This window comes from Bactrocera latifrons, unplaced genomic scaffold (assembly GCF_001853355.1).
Source record: "Bactrocera latifrons isolate USDA-ARS-PBARC rearing strain unplaced genomic scaffold, ASM185335v1 scaffold_58, whole genome shotgun sequence".
Taxonomy (NCBI): domain Eukaryota; kingdom Metazoa; phylum Arthropoda; class Insecta; order Diptera; family Tephritidae; genus Bactrocera; species Bactrocera latifrons.
The window spans coordinates 943745-971188 of record NW_017537245.1 but is presented as its reverse complement, the minus strand read 5'-3'; the positions used below and the strand labels follow the sequence as shown (position 1 = coordinate 971188).

The 27444-nt window shown below is 36.9% G+C and overlaps 1 protein-coding gene across 4 annotated transcripts in view; it reads left to right on the top strand.

Moving 5' to 3' along the window:
• LOC108974675 (MAGUK p55 subfamily member 7) overlaps nucleotides 1-27444 on the top strand; it is a 32875-nt gene that overhangs the window by 3248 nt on the left and 2183 nt on the right. The window contains exons 2-11 of one of the 4 annotated variants that reach the window (XM_018942658.1): nucleotides 18273-18351; nucleotides 18623-18804; nucleotides 18890-18985; nucleotides 19072-19203; nucleotides 22783-22812; nucleotides 25530-25697; nucleotides 25764-25946; nucleotides 26009-26147; nucleotides 26563-26739; nucleotides 26811-27154. In XM_018942658.1, coding sequence (XP_018798203.1) covers nucleotides 18309-18351; nucleotides 18623-18804; nucleotides 18890-18985; nucleotides 19072-19203; nucleotides 22783-22812; nucleotides 25530-25697; nucleotides 25764-25946; nucleotides 26009-26147; nucleotides 26563-26739; nucleotides 26811-27154 — 1494 coding nt within the window. In that variant the 5' untranslated portion in view covers nucleotides 18273-18308. Of the gene's footprint in view, nucleotides 1-18272; nucleotides 18352-18622; nucleotides 18805-18889; nucleotides 18986-19071; nucleotides 19204-22782; nucleotides 22813-25529; nucleotides 25698-25763; nucleotides 25947-26008; nucleotides 26148-26445; nucleotides 26740-26810; nucleotides 27155-27444 lie in introns of all 4 variants that reach the window. The other 3 variants (XM_018942656.1, XM_018942659.1, XM_018942657.1) reach the window with 3 other exon arrangements.

The window sequence follows — 27444 nt, the reverse complement described above, 5'->3', positions numbered from 1 at the left end:
CAGCAAGTCACAACTACCGAACCTTAATACATTAAAGTAAGCCTTAAGCGTTAAAAAGAGATGAACAATTCATGAAGGACGTGTACGAAATTTCAGATAGATTTGTCACTTCAGTCTTAAGTAACTCATGAATACTTTAACGGAAATTTCGTTTAGCGCCCTTGGGTAAATAACCATTGATTTAACAGATAGTTGGCTTGGTGGAAAGCCAAAGAAAGAAATAATTTTAAGGATTATATTATAAACGAAATCAGAAGAAAAGTTCCAGCACTACCTAAAGGTATTTTTTTCTACGCTAGCTCTCTTGTAATGCCTACGCCCTAGGGACAGGCTGAAAAGTCTGTATACTTTCTATACGTTTAAATGTTACAACTCACCTCAGGTCTACTGCCTAGAAGAAACCGAAAATATTCACAAAATGACTTTGTATGAGCTTAAAATTAAATTGTTGGAATTGTTGATACTCTAAAGATAACAAAAAAGTCTGTTGGACATTCCGTTCATGAATATTTGGGTGGCAACGATCTCTCTCCAAGTCCTGAGCTAAATCATAATAGATTTAGCACCCGCGACAATGGAACGGATGACACAATTTCTCGTATTGGGCTTTGATTCACTTAATCTTGTTGTGAGCACATTCTTTGTCAATTGAATAGGTAAGAGATTCGAAGCTCAATTGGAGAAATTGTGCCATCTGTTTAATGTATATAAAGATTGCTTAGCAGTTTAGAAACAACTTTTAGAGTTTCAACGAAGAAAGAGAAGGAATGTCTTGATCTTTAGTGGATTATTTTTCATAATAAACCTGTTGTGGATTGTTAAACATAGTGATATTCCTGAAAAGTGTGACTCAGATGGAACAGCCAGAGCGGACATCACCCTACAATTAGACTACGATACAGAGGGAATTTATATGCCTTTGACTACTTGTAGATACTTAATCAACAAACATGTATTAGATATTACTTGAAAATGTTTCGGGAGTTCAACTATACATCTTTTTGTATTGAAGATAATAATCAGGAGGACAGGGTCGTTTAGGGAGAACATAATAGAGTGAGGGTATTTTGGTGATTGTGGTTTCACAATAGACCTCGTAAAGCACTAGGTTTTCTACCTACCCCACTACCTAAATATTCAGCGAATTCACCGGTTCTATATTGAATGCCTTTTTTTTGTACTCGACCTCACAACAATGGTGGCTTGAAAGCATTTGACTGATAACTGGCAAATGACACCGGTGTTGTTTTACTCTAAGACCTGAATCGAAGCGAAATTGTCCGCATAGACTTTAGATTTTATATATCCACACTGGTAAAAGTTGAACGATCTTGGTGGCCAATAGACCGGCTCAAAATATGAAATTATATGCTCATCGCAGTTTTCTCTCCATTGATTGATGCGATGTGTGTGAAGTGACGCAGTTTTGTTGATATCAAATGTCGCCGAGATCACGAGCTTTAATTTCAGGCTAAAATAGATGGTTATCATGGAACCATTGACGATTACTTCCTTGCCAGCATAATTTTTGAAAAAATATGGTCCGATGATTCCACCCGCTCAAAACACCACACCAAACCGTTGTTTTTTCTGGATGAAATGCCAGCTCTTGAATTTATTCAGGTTGGTCTTCGTCCCAACAGCTTCTATTTTGCTTGTGTACATACCCTTTGAGCCAGAAATGGGCCTCATCACTGAATAAAATTGAGCTTGGAAACATCGATTCTTCTTGGAACCTTTTAAAAGCCTTAAGAGGGTCGAGCGGCTTCATTTCTTGCATATGCAAAGTCAAACGGCAAGTAGCAACTATTAGTTATGAGCTTAGCCAGCTAGAAATCAACAAAGTCGGTTGCTTCTGGATGCTAATAGTGATGAAATGAAAATACTTCAAGCTGCAATGAAAGCACTGCATAATGCTCCCATTGAATACTGGGCAGTACGGCATGGCTGCCAACTGCGTTAGCACCATTAGCACACATCCATGAGTGTGTGCTGCTGCAATTCTCTGTTTGCGCCAACTTAATTCTTGAGGTGTCTGTTAGATTGATGGCAACCACTTGATATTGTGGCACGGTCGTTTGAAATTTACTTATGTAAATACCAGCATAAAGTACTGGTTAGCATATGTTTGTGTGTGTGTTGGTGAGTATTAGTGTTAAATGCATTGGTAGTCGGCTGACTGTCACCGCCATTAAATTGATGTGTAAGCAACTTGGGCATTCGCTCACGCTATGCGTACTCACACATGTGCTTATACAATTTGCAAGTGCATGCCGCACATTTGTATATGTGTGTGTGTGTGGATGTGAGTGCATGCGTTGAGAAGTGTGTGGCGTCATTCCATTAGTAACATTAATTTAACTAGTTCAAGGTCTTAAGACGTCCTTTTCCACTGCTGCTTATTCCGGCAATGTGCTTTCTTCGTTTTCTTTCGCTTTTATCTCTTTTCGCTCGATTTTATTAAACACACACCTAGAGACAAACACGCACACTAACATACTATACATGTATGTTTATATGTGGGTGCATAAACACGTACGTAAAACTGTGTGCATGTGTTTGTGTGAGTTCAATGTCAGTTATCAACGCACCCTCATCTAGCAGCAGCAGAATAACAAGAACAAACATAATAAATAACAACAAAGCACACGTTGCATGCGGTGCCAGCGGGAGTGGCAAATATGCACGAATGACATCTGCACGCAAGCCGCGAATGGGCGACTTCGAAAAGCTGAACCTGGCTGGCGTCACTCGTACGCGCGTTTATGTAGTTGCTATTTAACAATCTTTTTTCGACAAGTTGGTGCCGATAGGCATCCAGTTTTTGTTGTTTACTGTGTCTTTAATTAGCGCAGTTTATCGGCTTTTTAGATTCATAGACCTCCAATGGCCTTGAGCTTTAAACAATTAAAAGCAAATAAGTGATTGCATAATAAGCGAAATTAAAGGTGTATATGAGAAACAGACAACAGAAGACCCATTTCTGCTTTCTGAAATACCACTTCATTCCTGTGACGAACTTGCGTCATGTCTCGTCGCAAATTCCGGATTGTTGTCGGCAATATATCCCATTAACGATTTCGTCCGGTTTTGAAAGTTCAGAATACACACGCCGTTCTGTTTTGAGCAAATACAGAGTACTACCTTATTGTCATGGTGTAATTTGTACTGATTTATGGTACAATATATCAATATCCATTGCATCCACTCAACTAAACATGAATGAACGTCTAAAACTATTTTTCCTTATCTTTAAAGTGTCAGCTGCTTATTTATCTTATTTATTGGCCTAGATACCGCTTACGTGGTTATAGCCGAGTTTACAACAGCGCACCAGTCGTTCTTCCCTTTCATCGCTTGGCGCCAATTTCTGATTCCAATTGTAGTCAGGTCCATCTCCACCTGATCTTTCCAACGAAGTTGAGGTTTTCCTCCCGGTGGGTAATGCGTCGAATACTTTCAGAACTGGAGTGGTTCCATCCCCTCGGGCGACATGATCAAGCCAGCGTACCCGCTGTCTTTTAATACGCTGAACTACGTCAAAGGCGTCGCATATCTTACAACTCATCGTTCCATCGAATCCGATATTTGTCGTCGCCAACGCGCAAAGGACCATACATTTTCCCCAGAACTTTTCTCTCAAAAACTCCTAACGTCGACACATCAGATGTTGTCATCGTCCCTGTCTCTGCACCATATAGCAGGACGAGAATTATGAGTGATTTATAGAGTTTTGTTTTTGTTCATCGAGAGAGGACTTTACTTCTCAATTGGCTACTTAGTCCCGAAATAGCACCTGTTGGCAAGGGATATTTGCGTTGGATTTCTAGGCTGATGCTGTTGTTGGTGATAATACTGCTTCCAAGATTAATGAAATTATCTACGACCTCAAAGTTATAACTGTCGCTTTGTCTGAATCCTCGTTCCTGATCCTGAGAGAGTTTTTTGTGTTTCTCCACATCAGTCTACACAGACGTATTAGATTTGAGGAGATAACAAATTCAGACTCCACATAAAGCCAGCTAGTTTTCGTGCTGTCAAAGGCAGCTTTGAAATCGACGATTCTTTTTTCACGGGTCTTTTCCAAAATTTTGCGCATAGTGAATATCAGTTGCGGTCTGGTAAAATCAGTTTGTTGACGGTGGGCTTCAATCTTCCACACAGTATGCTCGATAAAACCTATATGCTCTGTCGAGGAGGCTTATCCCACGGTAGTTTACGCAGATTGCGGGGTCTCCCTTTTTGTGGGTTGAGCAGAGCACATTTTAATTCCAATATTTCAATAGCTCGCCTTCAAACGGATGTTCATTGGCTACCCAGAGGATACTTGGTCTAAGAAGGAAAGACGTGAGCTGGCTACTCCCAAGTGAATGGCGCTCAGACAACTCACTTGCGTGAAGTATGTACATATGACTCCATCCATGCAGTATTTTCGACTAAATTGATTTAAAAACGACTGTAAATTTAATGTTATAATCTTAAAAAAGGTGATATAACATACATTATAACCGCCAACTAGAATCCTGTGCCACCCGCTTCTACTCCACAAAACTCCCCAGAAAACTTTAGCTAAGGCATAGTAATTACTATTTATTTATATAGTTCAAAGTCTTCTTTCATTTCAAGATGTTGAACATCCATTATTCGATGCAATCGTGAATAAGTTACAATCAAATTTGTTATCTTCTTGACTTACGTATAATAAAATCCATCAACTTAGACTTAGTTTTAATGCAATATTTTTGTTGTGTGCACTAAAATTATATAAAAAACATTTTCAAACTAAATATGTGATAATAACTCCATCAAAGAGTCGAAATTGAACAGATTGGGTGGATGTGGCAAAAGTCAACAAAAGTAAAGCAATAAATTATAACAAATATATGATGTTTAGACAAAGGTTTAGACCTTCAAGCATTTTGACCAACCAACAGGTGGAAAGTCGGAAATCATTATGTCGAGTGTGTTTGGGGCAGAGAAAGGGAAGGGCTAATAATATTAATTAATTGCTCAGGTACACTCGAAAACTTAATTTGAAGCAGTTTTATATATAAATAAATAACGAAAATCATTATAAGTAGTATATGTGAGTTGGGGTAATGTGGAATATATTTTTTAGCTATTTTTACCAACGGCCACAGACTGATAAAAATGCTCCCAGGCTTTCATTAAGATAACACACTTACAATCATCAATCATAGAATTGTTGGAGTAAAGTTCGAAAAGAATTCGCAAAGATACACTAAAATACGCTCCCTCAATTTTATTAAGATAACTAACATATAAGCTAAAAAGTCAAACGCCGTTCGAAATTTGTGGGGGGGTATTAGGGGTTCGTAGTTACCCGATGTTATTAATTTTTGGCAAAAGGGTATATTATTATAAGAGAAATATTATTTCCAAACAACAATAATATATTTCACACATTAACCAATCTTTTCGGTAAAATGACGGTCATAGGCAATGGGGGCTTGAATAATAGAGCTGGTCGAACTGTTCTTCGGAACGTTAAAAAAGTCTGAATAATCGGTTGTATAAGGGACATGTGATATACATAGTTGTCAGTTCTGAACGCATTAAATTTCAATCGGATATGTCAAAAATTGACGAACAATTTTTTATGATCATTAAAAACTTCGCCTAAAAATCGCTCAATACAGGGTTTAGATCCATTGTCTATTTGGCAAAGTTGTTCAGAATGTTTCATAGAATATTTCCGGCGTACGGGGTTTTATGGCTTCTTATAAATCATCCCGCTTTATTGAACAGTTATGATCCGATTTTGACAACTTTTAGACTTGAAGCTTTTTTTAAGCTTAAGCTTACCTTAAAAGCACTATTTCCGAAAAGTTTATCCCGTCATATTCATTGCATACATTAAAGTAATTGAATCATATAGAATTTAAGAAGGTAGGCTTTATAATATTTCTACTTCGCCAATTTGCCCACCCTAATATTTTATATGAATCTCTATTTAATGTACCCACCAAATTCGGATGAAATTGGTTGATCTGGTTCTGATATGTGTTTTCACCGAAAGATAAGCAGTGTCCTCGCAATGTCTCCTATGATGAGATGATACTCGGAGGTTAAAACGAATGTCTTTGAGATAATCCGATTTCACCCATTATCACAAGGTGAAGGAGTGCAAGAAATAATTGTCTTGAGTAATTTTGGTTGACTTAGCTAAAGTTTTTTGTGAGATATGTACACTAAACCTTTAAGGACGAGGCCACTCGCACTTTTTCAAAATCTTTAAAAACAGAAAAACGCTCTTTTTTGAGAGTCTTTTTACGAAAAAAATGTGTTTAATTGCGGAATTCGGTTATGGCAATTAAAAAGTCTTCTATTAGAGGTGAGTTTTGTTTTTATGAGCGTGGCAAAGTTCGAATACGATTACAAGCAACTGTTAGCTGAACAAAACTATTATAGCCTGAAGCGCGAGTATAAAAATTATTGAGATAACGCTGTCGTAATCTCTATATCTATCGCTCTTCAAGCATCTACGTATATTGTTCGAAGGCAAAATGCACTCACCCTAATGTGCACCAGCTATGTATTTTCAAAAGTTCTCTTAAGCTCCCGTGCAATTTTCATATTTCACGGTCTGCAAACGCTTTACTGAAAGTGTTGTTATTGTTGTTTACAGTAGCTGTAAGGCTTTTAATCACAGTTAAGAAATTTGATACCTCCTTTTTGGCGCTCACACATTTTCATTCATGCTACATTGGCCAAATTCACTGGAATCGCGTAATTTGCAAAACACGACGGCACAAACACACACATACACACACAAATAGTGGTACTCGTGAGCGGTGCATACAGCCGGGGGCCGTCTGGTAGCAATTTCGCAACTTTGTATGATAGTAAATACAAGTGCGTTATGAAAAGGGTGTTCAGCGGGGCAATATGCGAGGATGTGAAATATGAGAGCAGCGACTTTGTGTGACATTAAATGCACACAAACAACAAAGCGGAGCAAAAAGTAAGTTTTCATTTTGTCCACAAGTATCCACATGTTCGCCTACGTTTCGTCGGAGCTATGTATTTATTTATTCGTGGTTGCCATATGAATGCGAGCACCCACAAACTCACACACATACACAACAGATATTTATGGAACCATGGCGAGTTGGTGCGGTGCCTCCACACTATTTTCCACTTTTGTTTACTTTAAAAGAGTAAATCGTATAAGAATTTATTTTCTTCCTCTTTCGCTTCCTCTTCCGCGGTTGTTGGCTGCGGTAGTCACATGTTTAAGTGTTTGCTTTTTATTCGGCGTTATTATATTTCAAAGGTATTCAAGTGCTCCAAAGGAGTTTCAAAGTGAAATACACACTTCTGTACATATTTTAGAAAATAACGGTTTGCATTTGATATCTGAAGTGGCTTTGAGTTAGGGAGCTATTTTATGATTCATATCAATTCGGAAAACCACATGAAGAGAAAGACTTATGCGCTAATAATGTACGGACGAGTATTAAAATTTTGTTCACCTAACGGTTGTAGTTACGTATCCCTACTAAGCGTGATAGATATAGGTTTATGTATATATGTACATAAGTATGTATAAATTATATATATGCATTATAAATTTATGTATATACATATCTATATAAATGATCAGGATGACGAGAAAAGTTGAAATTCACGTGACTGCCTGTCTGTCCAACCGTCCGTCCGTCCGTGTAAGTTATAACTTGACTAAAATTAAGATATTTTGTTGAAACTTTGTATGCGCGTTCCTTGGACAAAGGTAAGGGGAATTGATAGATGGTCGTGATAGATTTGGCGAAAACTCTCGCAGTAGTGAGTAGCAACTGTGGGCTGAACATTTTTGTAAAAGGTATGGCTCCACCCTCTAATATGCTTAATGTACATACATATCTTCTAGACCACTACAGCTACATTAAACAAGCGCTTAGGACAATTCTTATAAGAATTATTATCAGCACTGTGAAAATGGATGAAATCGGATGATAACGGTACTGTTAAAAACTACTAAAAGCGCAATAAAACATTAACTAAGTACATCAGAGACATAAAATTTTACCCGCGAGAAGGTATGAGAAAGACTTGAAGGAGCCAGTGTAAAAATTACACGATGAGCGTGACAACACCTCTTATTTCACAGTGCGAATATGGGCAAAATCGGACTCCAACTACGCCTACTTCCCCTATAACATAATTATAAATATCATTTGATCCTTTCACCTTCCGATATACAAATCTAGAAGAAATTAATATAACGGGATACAACTTTGCGCAAAGTTATGAATGTTCCACCTTACGACCAAAAGTTGTTCAAATCCAATCAAAACTCTTCAAGCCCCTAGGTACCGAATATTTAAACCCCAGTATCTATAGTTTATTTTTGACCAAAAATAACGGTCAATATATGGTATATGCATATAAATGAAGTTCAGGAATTGAAATTTTTCTAACAATATTGTGTCCGTGTGCCAAAAATGGATTGAATCGTGTCAATACTTCCCTCAGCTACACACAACGATTTTCGAACTTGCAGGTGACTTTATACCCCATATATCGTTCAACATGTAAGTTATATCTATGAAAATGAAATAAAATGTTTCCCTGATCCTCTGGTTTGCACCTGAAGGTATTTCCCCGGTTTGATCCTTGGAAGTTGTAAGAGTATAAAATGTTCGGCTGTCCCCGAACTTTTTTCGATCTTGGCTCATGCGGCAGCTTTTATTAATCCTCTGGCGCAGATCTGGGTGATCGCGGCCTGAGACCAAGTTCTCTTGAGCAATGTCAACAATGTTTTTTTTTTTTCGAAAATGAGCAATTTTGGGTGCAAACTTCGCGGCGACAGGACCCATACCCAAATCATTGGTTAAAGTCAAATAACACGAACCAGACGATATGTTTAGTTCCTTAGCATGTTCTGCAACAGTTATTCGAGGATTGGCCAGTACTATTTTCTTGACTCTGAAATTATTATATCGTTCTAGAATTTAAATTTGCTACTCATTTTCAAATACCTAATTCCGAAAGGTATAAACCAATATACATATATATTAGGTTCCGAAAAATTACAGATGCCAATAAGTTAAAATTCCATTTGCTAAAAATGGCTTTAGTTCGAAAAAAGTGTATTGTCTTCCGATTCTAGTGAAAATTTAACTGAATTTGATTTGGCATAGGTGTAATCTATAATACTGAGATTAAATCATAGAAAGGTATACACAAACTCGACACGAACCATTGTGACATAGCGTTAGAAGCTTTCAAAAAATAAATGGCTAAAAGCGCAATTCATCCTTCCAGCTACTCTAATGATTCAATTTATCAAAACGTGACACCTCATACAAAATGGCATTTAAATTCATGAAATTGACCTAAAAACCATTGAATAGAAAGGCCATTTTGCCGTTACGACTTCTTGCTATGTAAAAAACCCCGCACCACAGGCAACACTCTTTCGACCGTAACCCCACAAAGCGCAACACTTTTGTGTTTCTTTTCAAATTACACAGCATAAGCATAATACAATTTCACCGTCACACCAATGCACCCCTACACTCACTTGCCGCCTGTCTTGCAAAAGCTTAATATACTCGTGCATACATACAAGTATACTATATATCACGTGCATAGCAGTGCACCTCTTGAATAACTCATTCGTGCGCTCATAACGGCTGTTAGCTCGCACACACATACATATGTATAATACTTAGTAATGGTGAATCCTTGCACTTGTCGTTTTGCAAAAACAATAGCACACCGCGTTGCAAGCAAACAACCAGCTGCAATAAGAACAAAATGCACAACAACAACACAAAAATATATAGTTGCGACTGCTGCACTGATAAACAATGCGAACTAGCTGCCACTGCAACTCTGCCTCTTTTCCAGCTTTTGTTTGTCGGTGTGTTTCCACCTCGTCGTTTCAGCTCGCCTGAGCTACCTTTCAAATGTTGGTGAGTTGCTGAGCCGATTTTCTTTACACACGAGTTTTGTTCACAAAATGATTGTTTGAAGTATCCCGGATTAATCGAGATAGTTATAGAGTTCCTTTAAGTTATTGAATTTTATATTACTATGTAGTGATATTCTTGCTATTTAGACGAATTAATTTTTCGAGCTCAAAATTATTAAACATATTACAATTCTGTACCTATTTGAACATTTGAACTAGAAAGTAAAGTATCAACTCTTTCAGTGTTGACCAAACTTCAGACTAAAATCGGAATTAATCATATTTGGGATTAAGACCACGGTCCCAACTTCAGCACTAAACCATTATTAATATAATAAGACCAACTGGGAATTTGAAATTCTTTTATTAGGCAATAGGGAGATAAGCATATTATTGACCGGTTTTATCTATTTGTGACATTACTACATATTAATAAGACGAATATTGCATTCGATTAAACGATAAGCTGTATGAGATGTACGACGACATTGACATAGTTCAGCGAATTAAAATATAGCGGCTACGCTGGCTAGGTCATGTTCTCCGAATGGAAGAAAACACTCCAGCTCTGAAAGTAATCGACGCAGTACCCACCGGGGGTAGCAGAGGAAGAAGAAGAACTCCACTCCGTTGAAAGGACCAGGTGGAGAAGGACCTGGTTTCGCTTGGAATATCCAATTGGCGCCACGTAGCGAAAAGAAGAAACAATTGGCGCGCTCTTGCTAACTCGACTATAATCACGTAAGCGGTGTCTACGCCAGTAAAGAAGAAGAACCCATATTATTTTTACTCTTAATGGCTCTCAGAGAAGCATTAAGGTATCTTACAACAACTTCAAAATGGTAACACTTAAAAATTGTGCTGCACTCCATATATTTACAATTCAATAGACCTAATGTCTTAAAGAGCAGAGTGAAACTTATAGACTCTAATAAATTCCAGCCACGTGAGTCCAATTTTCGATCACTTTTCACTGCAATCGTATATCAGCAATAACCCTAAAAAAATAGACCAGCTATAGTATTCCCCATTGATTTTTGAAGAAATATGGCCCATTCATTCCGAAACAACACTGAATTTTTTATGATGTAACGGCGTCTCAACAATGGTTTGTGGACTATGTATTATCGCTCCGAATGCGAAATTTTTTTTTTTACTAATTCAACTTAAAAAGACTTCTGCGGTGAACAAAATTGTGTCGTAAAATCAGGATTAATGGCCAGCTCGTTGGGAGCTCGTTCACCGAACGATTGTCACGCTTGCGCTCGTTCGACTTCAATTCCTACACGAGTTAGATTGTTAAGCCCGCAAACCAAGATTGTTCCGCAAATTCTCCACTCAGCTCCAAATCGTTCGTGTATACTTCGATACTCTACTCTACAGCAGCAATAGCGTTTTTGGTGCAGCGCTGTACAGCACCTCTGATGATGTGAAACCGATCTATGAATCAGCGACTCTAATCGAACGATTTGCGGAGTAAATCTGTTCATTAAAATGACAAGCCAAACTGTATATAGATCAAATAACAGCTGTCGACAAGACCAACTCACAAACAAAGTATTGCTTCATAGAAAACCACTAAACCAAACTATGACAGATTTTAATCAAAAACTTGTAAATTAAAAAAAAAAAAAAATAAAAAACAAAGTAAATATTATCAAATGAACCCTGGAAAAATGTTTGAAAACTACAGCTAACTTAATCTCAGGATAAAGCGAATGATAAAACTTTTTTTTGTTCTCTCATTCAGTTTGACAGATAGCAGTAGGGCAGGTTTTTGAAAAACGAAATATGCAAAAGCAAGTCGCGGCCTTCAAAAACAGTGCCTATGCACATAAACATCGTTCTGTTGTACCCGTATTCGCCTCTTCCTTACATAGCTTTTGTTATTCGGAAACATGCGCTAGTCTGTAAGTATGTAACATTCAAGTTTTTTACCCTGTTCGGCCATTCTACTGAGTTCCAGCATTGTGTTAGCTGTTGATTGCGCTCATACTTCAACACGTTATGTAAATATGGCTGTGTGTATTTTGAGTTATGAGTTCATGCGCATTTAGTCCAGTGGCTTTTGTTTGGATGCACTCCAAAAACTGCTCATTCATTTTATTTTAATGCACACAAATAATATGTATGTATGTATTTAGGGCTTGGTGCAGTTGCTGCTCATGTAAACTTCGGTATTTGAACATTAGTTCGACACATGTACGTTTGTATGTGTTTCTTTGGAATTATGTCAGCACGTGCAAATTTTGTGTGCCATATCCTGGCTGGTTCCGACATAGTAGACTGAAAGGCAGCAAAGTAATTTGACTATTTAAAAACAAAACGGAGTATTTATTATGAAATTCTTGCCTTTGTTCTTATTCTTATTAAGATTTATTTAACTTTAAAATAATACATTTAAATGACGCCATCAAGAGGAAATGATAATTGATTTGCTGAATTTAGTTCATATTCCACTAAACTCCTTTATTACGAGTACATATGTACAAACATGTCTACTTCTTTATTTAATAACGGATGAACAGACCTTTAGACCTGCTATGGAATCGTTTTTCTAATATTATTATGAGACATCGACATCCTTGGGCTCAATTAGCGCTGGATGCGCCATTTTGAAGCTCTATCGTAGGACTTTATAATAATCTAGTTAACTCGTTTCATCGTTATGCTCAAACCATTTGGTGCTCTCAACTACTTACACATATCCATTATGCTTTTTGTAAACAACAACATTCAAGGTTTGGTGTCTCAGCGGTTTCAAGTGTTTAATGTCTGCATACCCTACAAAAGGTCTTTATAACTTTATATGGTATACTATCCGCCTCGGATTCATTTAAAGAGACTCCTAGCTTTGCCAAATCGTCTACCTATTCGTTGCCGAAAATGGTCCTTCAAGCCGCAGTTGAAGTCTACGCTGGAATTAGTCTATGACCTCGACAACGCCATCAATGTCGTCTGGCTTCTATTATATTATTGCTTTCTGTAGAACAACACAGGACCTCCTTAAATCTACATAGTACTTTCGTTTCGAAAATGTTGCCTCAGCTTGGCAGGCGGATAGAAAGAGTGGTCTCACGATCACAGGAGCGAGCCTCCGCCTCTAAACCGCAGTCTATTTTGAACCGTCAGTGTAGACAACCTTACTTGAAAATGATTATTGGAATCTAACCTTGGGAGGATATTGTCTGATTTGCTTGTGTTTAGCTGATTCAGAATGACGCTATGTCTATAATATTTACGGTTCCAACCTCCTAATTCCTTATTTGGAAAGAGTAAACATGTCTATAGGCAATTGATGCCTGAATATATTAAGTCGGTCGGATATTATCCGTGGTATGGAACCCTTGTGATCAAGTTCATTCTGAGAAAATAGAGTCCGTTCAAAAACAATTTTTACTTTCTGCTTAAATCATTTGCATTGGGATTCCAGTTTAAATCTTCCCCCTCACACTAACCGTTTAAAACTTATAAATCTCCCTAAACTCGCTAGTCGTAGGGAAATGCTTGGTAACTCATCAATGGGTCAGTCTGTAGCCCATCTCTCTTGTATGATATTAACTTTAACATTCCGATCGCTCTACCAGGCAGTTTAGTCCTTTACTTTTAAAATTTTTTAGAACAAATTTCGAGTTAAACGAACCATTCCGGTGTATATGTCACGATTTCAACTCTCCTTCCAGCACATTTGATTTAACAGATTCACTCTTTACCATTAAAAAAATTATTTTATCTACTCTTAACAAGTAACATTTAAAAATTATAATCTTTAAAGTAATTTTTAATTTTGGTTGTTGAAATTTTTGTTTCTGTAGCTTAGCAGCTTAAGATCGCAACGCTTAAAACTCCCTTGCCTTTTATGACTCGGCTAATTCCGTTCGTTCGCGGAATGCGCCCCTCGCGTTATAGTTAGTTATTATAGTTCCAGTGAACCCTGAATTTGCCGCTCTTTGTATTCCATTTAGTTTCCTGATAGTATACGGTTTCTTTAATGCAGGCCGAATTTCCTACTAAGTTTTCTTTTGCAGGTTCAACTTTTATTTATTTGGTTTTTAATATTAATATTCCAATTCAATTTCAACTCTTAGGTATTTTTCCGTGGGGGACATGGAAGTTATTTACCACTGAGTCAGGAAAGATTAAATCGAGATTTTGTGAAATGCTTAAGTTCCGTTTTACTGTGTTAATTGAATGTCCGTTGTTCTAGGGCTTTTTCCATAATCACAATGCCAGAGAAAAGAAACATCCCATCAACAATACGTCGTCTTCCTTCGTAATTATCTTTACATTGGAATATTCAACTCATAAAAAAAAAAAAAAAAAAAAAAAATTAAAAATTAAGTATTTTAATATAAATATTTATTATACTTGAGCCAATTCAAACATGCGAACGCATAGTTAAATTTTCCATAAACTTTTTACGTATTTACGCCTTGTTGTGATGACATTGGTGACACCTCAGCTTCACAACATTAATCATAAAAGATCTTGTCAAATTACTAAGAAATTAACTTCCATAAAAACAATATATAAACAAATATTTTATTTTTTTTTTTATTTTATTTTATTAAAGCTTACATAATAAACAAATTATTAAATAAACTAAAGTAAACAAATATTTAATCACATATTGTATCTATTCCACTTTGTCTTCACTAATTTTCTTCCTCCGCGTCCGCCAGCAGTTAACAGCGCCATACATATTTTATATATCAATTTTATATATGATTCTTAATAAAGTGCTCTTATCACGCACTCACTTCCGCGTTCTTAACTTCCATCCTTTCCATAAAGGCACCTGCTTTTCATCGCCAACACGCCAAACTCTAATCAATAGGCCGAATCATTGATTTTTTTGCCACGTTTCAAATACATCCATCATTCTATACACAGCAAGGTAATCGAGAATTCACATTTCACTTCATTCGCTGATTGCCACTTTTCGACGTAAACACTCAAATATGTACCATATATAGTATGTACTGTACTGTATATATACAGTATGCGCCCAAAATGAAACACGAACTTGAATTAACGAACTTACATATGTCAAAGAGGTAATATAATATTGGTTGTCAAAAAAGTCTTGCGGTATTTTCGCTAGTTGGCGCTGAGAGTGCGTAGTTCTAGTCTTATTCGTCGCATCGGGTCATGCTATACCTTTTTGGAAAGCTCATTTCACGCGCTAACACGTGTTTGATTGATTGTCGTTTCTTTTAAGTCGTTCGTGAGTTAAGTGTCGCAAACATGGAGCAAAATAAAGAGAAAATACGCCATATTTTACAGTACTACTACGATAAAGGAAGAAATGCATCTCAAGCCGCCAATAAAATTTGTGCAGTTTGTGGACCCGATACAGTTTCCATTTCCACCGCACAACGATGGTTTCAACGTTTTCGTTCTGGTGTAGAGATGGTCGAAGATGCGCCATGCTCCAGCCGTAGCATCGGTCAAGAGCTGGGCATGAGTCATGAAAAAAAATTTTATGAACAATTGAAAATTCAATAAAAATACCGCACGATTTTTTTGACAACCTAATATACATATATTATATAGGCTGTATTCGATTGGCCGAACGTTGGAGAGTAGCGTTTCGAACAAACTATACCTAAACTCGTGGCTGACAATGTTGTTGCTGCCAATGCTGGTTCCAAGATAGACGAAATTATCTACGACTTCGAAGTTATGACTATCAACAGTGACGTGGGCAACGACAGTTTGTTTGATGACATTTCGTCTTACCCTCGTTCACTACCAGACCCATCGCTTTCCTTATCCAGTTTGAAGAACGCAGAAATAGCAGCGGATTGTTGAGCTCAATGATATCAATATCATTGGCGTACGGCAGCAGCTTTATACTTTTTCAGAAGATTGTACCTTCCCTACTCAGATTTGTAGCTCAATTTTTTTTCTCGAAGTAATACTTCAAAAAAGTATCGTTAAATCTATTTTGTTCCATTTCATAGTTGAATGATAAGTTTCGTGCTTTAGTTTTGACAACCACTGTATAAATTTACTTGTATTTACGTCTGGCTGAGTATACTTATAGACTTATTTGTGATTGCCGAATTGCGGCGCTTTACATGATTTTTCATGCTGTGATTTTTGGCGCCAAAGAGTCGAATTTCCCATAGCTAAGCAAACACTCCCACTTACCCAATGTGGTCACCATCACTATGAATTTGGTGTGAGGAAATTTGGTAATCAAATACGCATATTATAAAAGGTTTGAATGAATCACGCTACTGCAATTTGTGTCTTTTAATTAATGTGTTTAACTGGAGCAACATTTTATAAATAATGGGCAATTATTTCCACGAACTTTTTATTGCCTTTTTGAACATGCTGTGGAGATTTACTATTCATTGCCAATCGATGCGAAAGGGCTTGAGGCTCAAAAATTTGGAAAATGGAAAATGGGGGAGTTCATTTGCGTGCACGCAAAACCTTGAAAAATTCTACCAAATTGATAAGGACACTGCATGTGTTTGGACTTGGAAATTAATCTTTCTGAGGTCATGGATATTTACAATATGGGTAGATACATATGTATGTTATGTACTGTATGGTACTACGGTGGTGCATGAAAAATTCTCTTGAAGTGAAATACTATAGATACAGTTTTATGTGTATTGTTTTGGATGTGGTTAGTAAAGTGTTACAAGTAAATATAAAAAACGATTAAAAATAGCCTCAAATTTATTTAAAAGCGCTGATATCGTTTAATCGGCTGTTTAATACCCGCAAATAGTTCCATTTGCTTATGGCACTTGAAATTAAAATATTCTCTGTGGAACGAAATAAAATCTCCACAAACAATATTTTTTTAAATAGACTAATGCAGAAACCATTAAATATTATAAAAACAAAAAACATAAATTTGTAACAAACATTAAGAAACAAATAATTTACGGACGATCTGTGGTCGGGAATTTTTTTATATGTTCTTGAATATATTCTAACTGCTTAAATATATATACCTCACTTCTCTGAAATCGCAAAAATACACCCCACAAAACAGCTGAAAAGCTCTCTTCGATAAAGTTTTTGCAAGCCAATCACGCTGAATTTTGATTTCGTCGATTCCGTTCATGTAGTTTTGCTCTCAAAGTTCTCTGGAAGGTCAATTATCGGAAATATAGATCAAATAACAGAAATCAGTCCAATCGTCATTTAAGCACTGTTTCGATTGTTCAAGAGGTAACCAATACACGAAATCCTTCTGGAACAATCCAAATAAGGCCGGCTACCAAAAAAAAAAAAAGCTCGATGGCCTGAGGATTGACGGTCAGGAATGTATTGCCACGCCTTTGGAGAGATTGGCGGGAAAAATATACAACGAGCTGCTAACTTACGTCAAAAATTTTAATTCAGAGGAGTATTGTCAACAATTCAACCGTTTGAAAGAAACAGTCGCGCAGAAACGATCAGCTTAGCCTATAACGAAGGAACTATGTTTCATGAGCTCTATTTCTGGCCAATCAATGAGTTTTTAGAAGCTCTGGGAGCCTTGTTGGGCGGTTTTTATGCATAAACTTTGTTGTGCAAACGGGATTCTAAAACAGCTTTTGAAAATCTACTGAAACAGATTTTTGACAATAGGGATGAGCTTTTCTATAAGAGTGATATTATGAAATTACCTTCAAAAAATTAACCAACAAAACGCTGACTAACTACAAAACACTCTAACTCTGCTAAATAAAGGCTTTAGTTTTAAGCATATACTTATCGTATATTATATGTGTATTGAGGCTTTATGCTCCAGTTGCAGATACAGAAACTTTAAAATTAGGATACAAAAGTAGTTTTATGGAAATCTAACAATAATGGGAGCTGCTAAAATACGAATCCAAGTTCCATAGCCCATCTTACAAAATACGTTTAACGAATTTACATCCATCTCTCAACCTTTGATAATCAAACTGATAAAAAACCTCGCATGATTTGGTATTAGAACTACTCACAGTTATTAATTTGACTATTCTGAAACATTAAGTCGATTGTTGGATCGTTCTGACTGGACTGACGGAGCTGCCACCATACTAATATTATATAGTATAAATTTTTAAATTTTAATTTTCGGAAAATGTTTCTGAGTAGTTATTCTTAATTAAGCTATCGAAATGTAAAAGTTTTAGTTTTTTGTTTGAATAATTAGACCAGAATATTCTCTTACACTCTTTTTTTGGAGCTCGGGTATTCAATCCCACTGGCTTAGTTCGTTAAAACAGTACTTCAGACTTTTAGCAACAAGAATTTATAAATATAAAATCAATAAAGAAAATAACGATTGTTTGCCAAAAGTCTAATTTTTACCGATTTATTTCAGTGCATGTCAGAAAAAATCGCTTGCTGAACTAAGAGGATGACAGCTGAAGTTATGGCTACAGATACAAATTGGGATCCCGGTAATTACGAAATAATCGAAACATCTTTTAGTTTATTTTAGTTTATTGTGTTCACATATCCGCTTTTCCCATTAACATCTTTATTTCTCATTAACTAAGAACGATACAAATATTTTAATCATGAGTAAAACATTCCAAGTTTATTAAGCATGTACGGAAATTTCCGCTAATTTTTTCCACCTTCTTTGGACTCTGCACAACCCCTACCCCTTTCTGGTTGCTTCGTGTCATAACATTTTTTTCTTCTCTTCTTCGCTAAAATTTTATGCAGCACTGTCGAAGCTTATAACATCACTGAAGGAGGCGGAAAATCTCTCCAATGACCAGGAAATCGACTTCCTTAAAGCCTTGCTCGAATCAAAGGAGCTTAATGCGCTTGTCAATGTACACACGAAAGTGGCCAAAGTGGGTCGAGACGATCGACTGGCGCCAGTGCTCTCCACTTCCGGACAGGTAATATTGTCGCCCAATAACAAGCGCATACACACATATCTAAATAAAGAAAAAATTTCAAATTTACGAAATGCTCCTGCTGCAGATACTGTACGAAGTACTGGAGCAGTTATCGCAACGCTGCCACCTGAACGAGGAATGCAAAGAGGCCTTTCATTTGTTGCAAGAACCGCATTTACAAGTGAGTTCTGCCAGCTTCATTTTATGCAGCACATATTGCATGATATCACATATGTATGTATGTATGTGTGTTTTTGTTGTTTCTAGAGCCTTTTATATGCACACGATGCCATTGCGCAGAAGGACTTCTATCCGCATCTGCCGGAAGTACCCATCGAAATGGATGAGGATGAGGAAACAATTAAAATCGTCCAGCTGGTGAAGAGCAACGAGCCGTTGGTAAGTGAGCCGCTCAAGCTGCTATTATTGCAAACATTTTTCTTCCAAAAAAAAAACTGAAATTTGCTATTAAATCATTTCACTCGCATCGGCACATCACAAGCCAACAAAGATTTTAAACAATAAATGAAATTAACATAGTTTTTTCATAAATGCATTCGTTTATCAATATCATCGACAATTTTATCGCTCTACTCCCACACAATACTCACCGACAAACACATAACCTCACTCATTGCATCTATTTACACGCTCGCAGTTTAGGGTATCGCGTAAGTTCTCTCTGCTTTCTTCCTTCATTGCTTTTGTTATTGTTAGTGCTCTTTGTGTATGTTAAGAAAATCTTTATTTATTTGTACTGCATAAATTACTGAGTTCGTTTGGACGCCTGATAATAAAATCTATAACAGAGTCGATAAAGCATACAAGTAATTTTTAAATTATTTCAAAACATAATTGTTTTATCCAAACTTTAGCATGTAGTGAATTTATAACTGTTTCCATGGTTTAAAAACATGATGTTTGAAAACTAATTTAATCCTTTTCAATTTAGGGCGACTACCAGTAGGCTCTTAATTTCATCTTATGTAAGATTCAAAACTACAATTACAATTTTTATTGAGAGACCCGGTCCGAACAGCAAACGTAATTAAACTAAAATATATTAATTCTTATAAAACACGATTAAAAGCGGATGATCCACGTAGAGGTTACTTACTTAGCTGTTCTGTTATTTTTGTTCAGATCGAATATATTACGTCCAGCACATAATGAAGAAAATATGGGAACCCTGGCTGAGAGTGTACACAAAGAGCGTGGAGAATCGATTCGGCGGCGTTCGCAGCTACTCGGACCGACGTATGGAACGACTTGGCGCATTTTACATCGAGGTTTTAAATTGAAAGCGAATAAAGAACAGCTTGGGAAAGAACTGAAGCCGATCAACCTTCGCAAGTGGCATCGCTTCGCTCTATGGGGTTTGGAAAGTTCCAAAGTTACTACGTTTTCGAGTCAAATGTTGTTCAGCAAAGAAATCCATTTTTGACTCAAGGGATATATAAACAAGCAAAATTGCCACATTTGGGACAAAGAGCATTCTGAGCATATTCAAGGGCTGCCATTTCATCCAGAAAAACGAAGGTTTGGTATAGTTTGTGGGACGGTGGAATCATTGGTACATTTTGTCTTCAAAAATGATGCCGGTGAGAACGTTCTTTGATGCCTCAAATCTAAGCTCGTGATGTCGGCAACATTTGGTTTCAACAAGATGACTCCACTCCTAAACATCGCATCAATCAATGGATTGATTGAGAGAGCACCTGGTCAACAAGATCTGTTGACATGACAATCGCGCTTGGATTCTGGCCTTAGAGCAAAACATTACGTGGGTTATTCGCCAGTTATCAGTCGAAATGCGCACGAGTCATCGCAACCTCGTATTGGATCACTCTTTATTATAGATTAACTCTCATATATGGAATTTTTGGAATACACCGAAACCTCAATAAATACCAAATTTTGCCGTCCCATTTAAACTTTTGGTTTGAAATATATTTTACTTCAAAATTGAACGTATGAATGGAACAAATTACTTTACTGTTCAAAATATGTTAATTCGTTTAACAAACCTCATCGCCTACAGAATGCTTTGGCGGGTCCATTTTGGAAAAACTGGAGTTCTTATATTTAAGATAAAGTATTATTTTATCTACGGCTCCTTTTATAAAAAGGAAAGGATGGTTTTGAACCAAACGTTACAATTCTTTAAAAACTCTCAAAATACGCGACTTCTGCGTCGATGTAGCGCTGCCAAGTATTGAAGGCGTCAAGGAAGCCATTCTCTGGAATAGCCTTGAGAGGAAACAAAAATGTGCAGGTTGCCACATGTGGGCTGTAGGGCGGCTGCGGAAGTATTGGGACGTCGGCTTTGGTTAGGTAGCTGTTCACAAGAAAGGCCGTGTGAGCCGGGGCGTTGTCGTGGCGCAACTTCAATCGGATGCGATGTCTTGTCGGACGCAATTGACCCTTTGTTTGAGTCTCTTGAGGACTTCCACATAAAACTTGCAGTTGACGGTTTGTCCAGAAGGAACAAATTGGACGATGCCTTTGATCTGAAAAAAAAAAAAACAATGAGCATCGTTTTCACTTTGAATTTGCTTATTTATCAGTGACCTATTCCCGAAACATACCACTTCTTGCTAAAGCAACATCTGGGTTTCACACAGAATTTAATCGCGTACCTCTGCTCTAACGAATACACGTTCCTGCTCGTTAGCTAGGAACGCCCGCTGGCTCGACCACTTCACTAACACTACAAAAAATAGTTCAGTGGTCTTAAATCGGACAATCCTATTGACCACGCCAGAAGTCCACGATCCGAGAATATGCGCTCATAACTTAAATAAATTGATGCTTTTGTAACACGTAGCACCGTCTTATTGGAACCAACGGCCATCCATACCAACATCTTCCAATTCTGGTTGAAAAAAAAATCATTAATCATGGCTCTATAGAGCTTCGAATTGACTATAACGGTGTGACCGTATTCATTTTTGTAGAAATATGGGCCAATGATTTCCTCTGCCTGTAAAGCACACCAAACAGTGACTTTTTGAGTATGTAACGCCGTCTCAACATCATCATCGCCGAAAACAAATGTCTTGTGAAAATCAAATCAATGGCCATCTCATTCTCACCCGATCAACAAAACGTGTGACGCACTTGAAGGCATGGCGGATGGAACCATAACAGTCATCTTCAATACTCTGGCATAAATAGCGTCTTCGCATTATCTATTAGTAGTAGATTAAATGTGGTACGGAACCGATTCAAGATTTTTCGAACTACTGACTCTGCTGAGATTTTAAATCCACTGAATATTAAATGTCCCACAAACCGAACCATTCATTTGGTAATAAATTTATACAATTTGCAAACGATATTCCGGAGTAAGTATGTTCACGTTTGGTGCCGCAAGTGGGTAAAGTCGAACCATGAACTATCCAAGTTCTCATATAATCTTCACCAATCTGAAACATTTAAAAATTACTTGTACTCTCAGTAAAATTACATATTTCTAAATAAATAGCAATTGAGAAATTTATTAAATATAAATATTTATTATTAAAATATGCCTTCATTTCTTAACTTAATTTTTATACATTGCTTTTATTACCAAATCAACGCTTTCCCCTCACAAAAACAAAAATAATTTTATGGCGTCTTCTACCATTATTTACAAAACAACTTTAAGAGAACAACAAAACTACCTCCTCAGTCATATACCCACATATGTGCTTAATCAACAGTTACACTTGTAAAAAACCCGAACACTTCTCATCATCGCCTTTTCTTGTACAAATCTATGTGTATTCGCAAATATTTTTTCGAAAAAGTATGCTCACTCTCAGTATATTGCTAATGTTGAAACGTTCATCAAAATAGTTTAAATATATACTACTTTTTTATTTACAATATTTGTGTATTGTAAAAAAAATGCAAAAACGAAAATATGTGATTTTTTATCGAAATTTGTACTTCGTGTATTTCACACACATTCTCTCTCACTCCAAACCATAGTCAGGAGCACAAAGTGCGGAACCGATTGTTGTAAGTAATTGTCTTTAAGAAAAAGTAATGTGTACTTTATGTAATTTAAAACTCCTGCATACACATACTATATGTACATATGTATATCGATGTCTGTTCCTGCTAACTTTTGCTGTTTTATAAACTATGTATTATACACTATTCGAAACACACATACCATACATACATACATTCGAGTCGTAGGTGCACTGCCTTCAAAAACATGCATTAAAATGATAAAGGATATTCGAGTTTTGGAATGTGAAAATATCACGTGGCACCGAATTTAGCAAATAAATTTGTTTGATGTTTTTTTAGTAAGAGGCCTTTTATTGATTTATATTAGAAAATATGAATTTTTATTATAAAAGTAAAACCGAAGCTATAATACCCCCGACAGTTGTATTGTTTATGGCATAAAAGGTTGTGAAAACGGTAGCTTTGCCTTGATTTGAATTAGTCAGTTAAATGGCAGCTATATGCTACAGTGCACATTGGACGAAATGATTAATATTTTTTGTTTTGATTTTTATTTTTTTAGAAACATTTTATTTTTTAATATTAATTTACAGTCACGACAATAAAAGTATTATTCTTAGTCAGAAAATTGGAAAGACAATTGCACAGGAAGGGTTATTTTCAGTTAGAAGTAACAATTTCACTTCTTCATCCAATTTAATATTTCTTTTTGCAAATTTTTATGATATTGTGATAAAGTTAGTGGGTCTAGAGAACCCAACAATACATTGTGAAAAGTATCCGAAAATTGTAAATAAGCATTACCTTGATCGTTCGTTTTCCACCTCCATTCCGTTGATTGTTGACTTGGTTCTGTGTCAAACTCATAAACACATGTCTCATCGGCAGTTATAATGCTCTCCATGTATATAAGTTTATAAATTAGTAAAATATAGTCGGTAATTCAAAGGGATTCGGAAGAGTTGTCGAACTCGCTTTCGATCTCTTTAACACTTTTTGATAAAACTGAGTCTCTGTAAGCCTTTTCCAACATTCGCAATGATTCTGCCCACGAAATTTGGTTAGAAATACACAATTTTAAACCAATTTGTTTTATATTTTTATCCATTGTTAAAATCGCAACGCGCTACTGAGGTGTACCGACATAAGCTGCTGCTGCAAGCACACTGATTGTCAGATCGCGATAATATTTGGTAAAGTAATTTAGGACTGTCGTACCAACTCACTACGCGGGGACTTTTCAGAATTAAAATATTACGGAGAAATGGAGGCGTACAGAACCACACATACATATCTGCTAACGAAAACACCTACAGTTTCTCTTAAGAATTTTCACAGAGCATAGTCTGCGATTACGCTAATTGATTAATTAAGTTAAATAATAAAGTTTTCCTTATAAGGGCTTGAGTTTGAAGGTCGGTTTGTATGGTTAATTTTTGCTATAGTGGTCCGAAATCGGCGGCTCCAAATTAGAACCAGATAGAATCGAATAGATTTCAGAAAAACTAGGGGAACTTGTTTCCGTACATAAAGACGGATATGGCTTAATCGATCAACTCGTCACACTGATCATTTATATAATTATTTTATGGAGTCTCTAATTTTTCCTCTTGAATATTACAAGCATCTTCTTTGCATCATTTGTAGTGATTTCATAGCTATTCCCACGTCGTCGAAAAAAAATCGTTACTTTGGTCAAAACCTCGTTACCGGAAGTCATAATGTTGAGTAGATTTTATTCTCGATTTAATAGGAAATAAGGTAATTGGACAAACAACAGGCCGGCTGAAAAGGCTAAAACAAACATTTATTAGATTTTAATATTCCATCATTTGCATATATTTTTTATAGCAGGGTTTTCTTGTTATTTCGAAGTAGGTCTCATCGGTGATTTATTTTCAATCACCCTTCTCTTAAAGTCTGAGAGACAACAGAAAAAATTGGTAAGATAAGTCCAGAGAACACGATCTGAAATTTCGGATTTATCTATCCATCTTTTCAACGATTTGTGAGCTCGCACGGCAAATCTTTTTGTAGAGAATTTTCGAGTAATCAAACTTTCTTCACTGATACGCCTAACGCATTATTTGGGTTCTTTAGAATCTCAGCTATATTTACTAACTAAGTTTTCAATCAAACAAAATTATTTTATAGATTTGTTCTATAATTTCGTCCGAAATTTCGTCTTCGGTTTAGTTGTTGTTCTTCTTGTCTCAGTCTCGAGAATAGATAGCTTTTCAGGTAGCCCGACATATAAATGTTAAGAATCAATGGCACAGCTGATAAAACCGGTATTAGCGCCGATTTTAACCAACATTTTTTAAGGTTCCACTGCGCTTCCGCCGTCAGACTGCATGTACTGCATCTCATCTACATCTTGGCTCTGAACTCGAATCGTTAATTTTACATATTTAATGACAACAACTACTTTATTCACTTAAATATTTACATTTATTATTATTGCCCCATAAAGCAATAAGAACACCATTAGCAATTATACCCAAGACCAGATATATATTCCCACCCACATCCACTACCCGAAAAAAAAAATCAAATTTTTATTTCAAAAACACGAGTACATTTACATCTTTCGATGTCGTAATTTATGTGCGTTAAGTATTTCGAAAAATTACACTTACCTAATTTGTTTACACCAAGGTGCATTGCTAGTTTTCGTGTTGCAAATATTTTCGAAAAACATTTTCAAATCCTCAGCACATTCTTCAGGCCAATTTACTTAGCATGCAATTAAATTTTAGGGAGCAACGATAAAAACGGACGAGGAGACGGGAAAGATAATTATAGCGCGCATTATGCACGGCGGCGCCGCCGATCGCTCCGGACTGATACATGTGGGCGATGAGGTGATCGAGGTGAACGGCATAAATGTAGAGGGGAAAACGCCCGGAGACGTGCTAAGCATTTTGGTGAGTTGCGAAGACCTACATATAAACAAACACCGAACAAGATGTCAATTAACTTCTTTTGTGTAGCAAAACTCTGAGGGCACGATCACCTTCAAATTGGTGCCATCGGATGGCAAGGGCGGCCAGCGTGAGTCCAAAGTGCGTGTACGCGCGCACTTCGATTACAATCCCGAAACAGATCCTTACATACCCTGTAAAGAGGCGGGACTGGCATTTCAACGAGGCGATATTTTGCATATTGTATCACAGGTAAAATCAAATATACAATGATCGTTGTGCACTTTTAAAAACAAATTTTTCTCTCACTGCAGGACGACGCCTATTGGTGGCAGGCACGCAAAGAATCGGAACGCACTGCCCGCGCTGGGCTGATACCCAGTCGTGCGCTGCAAGAGCGGCGCATTATACACGAACGTTCGCAAATGGAGACGAATGATGCCGATTCAAAGAGTGAGTTGGCTTTATGCATTGTACATACCTACAACAATTTATTTATTTAAATGTTCTAACAAAAAATCACTTTTAACTAAACTAAATAATTCGTAAATCCCAAAACATTTTTATTTAACAATATTCACTTTGCATGATTCTGTGTATGTTTGTGTATGTGGGTACACAACTTACCGCCATTTTCATCATCAACGTTCGCATCATCATCATCCACAAACAATTTGACCACTAAACTCCTTTCGATCACAAAATCGAAAAACTAAAACCTAACGCATCAACTTCAAATAACCGTCATCAGAGGGCTCTTGCGCTTCCATATGCACCACCCCGCCCGGTACACCCATATTGCATTCTAGCAGTAGCACTTCCTCATGCCGTCAGCCCAAAACTAAAAAGATTATGTACGATTTGACAGAGAACGACGACTTTGATCGTGAAATGATCGCCACCTACGAAGAGGTTGCCAAATTATATCCACGCCCGGGCGTCTACCGTCCAGTTGTGCTGATCGGCGCGCCAGGCGTGGGTCGCAATGAGCTGAGGCGTCGCCTGGTAGCGCGCGACCCCGAAAAGTTTCGCAGTCCAGTGCCATGTAAGACATTAATTACTAATAGCAATCGTTTATGATTTACAAAATTATTTATGTCTTTTATATTTCAACAGACACTACACGTCCAATACGCACCGGTGAGGTCGCAGGACGCGAATACATATTTGTGGCGCGTGAAAAAATGGAGGCCGATATCGCTGCTGGCAAATTTATCGAACACGGTGAATATAAGGGTCATTTGTATGGTACTTCCGGCGAAAGTGTCAAATCCATTGTGAATGCCGGCTGTGTTTGCGTGCTCAGTCCACATTATCAAGCGATTAAAGCGCTGCGCACGGTACAAACGAAACCGTTTATAATCCATATAAAGCCACCAGAATTTGATGTTTTGAAAAAATCACGCACGGAGTCGAGAGCCAAGTCCACTTTCGACGAGAGTAATGCTCGTGGTTTTACGGTAAGTATAACAAAGAAAAGTCGGAGTTTGCATATTAGGTGAAAACAGGCAAGAGTATTTTTTATAGCTCAATCGTAGTACCGCAGTTATTTGCTGAGCGATGTATCTACTATATTATACCTAAGTTAGTGTAGAGAATTCCTAGTTACCTTTCTTTAAAGCAAAGTTCTTTTATAATAATAGTGTGGACATAAGAGCACAGTACCACCACACCAAAACTGAATTCGAAGACACTGACGAAAGCTTTTTTCGAAATTTTAATCCTCCCAATTTATTTCTGCGATAAAAAA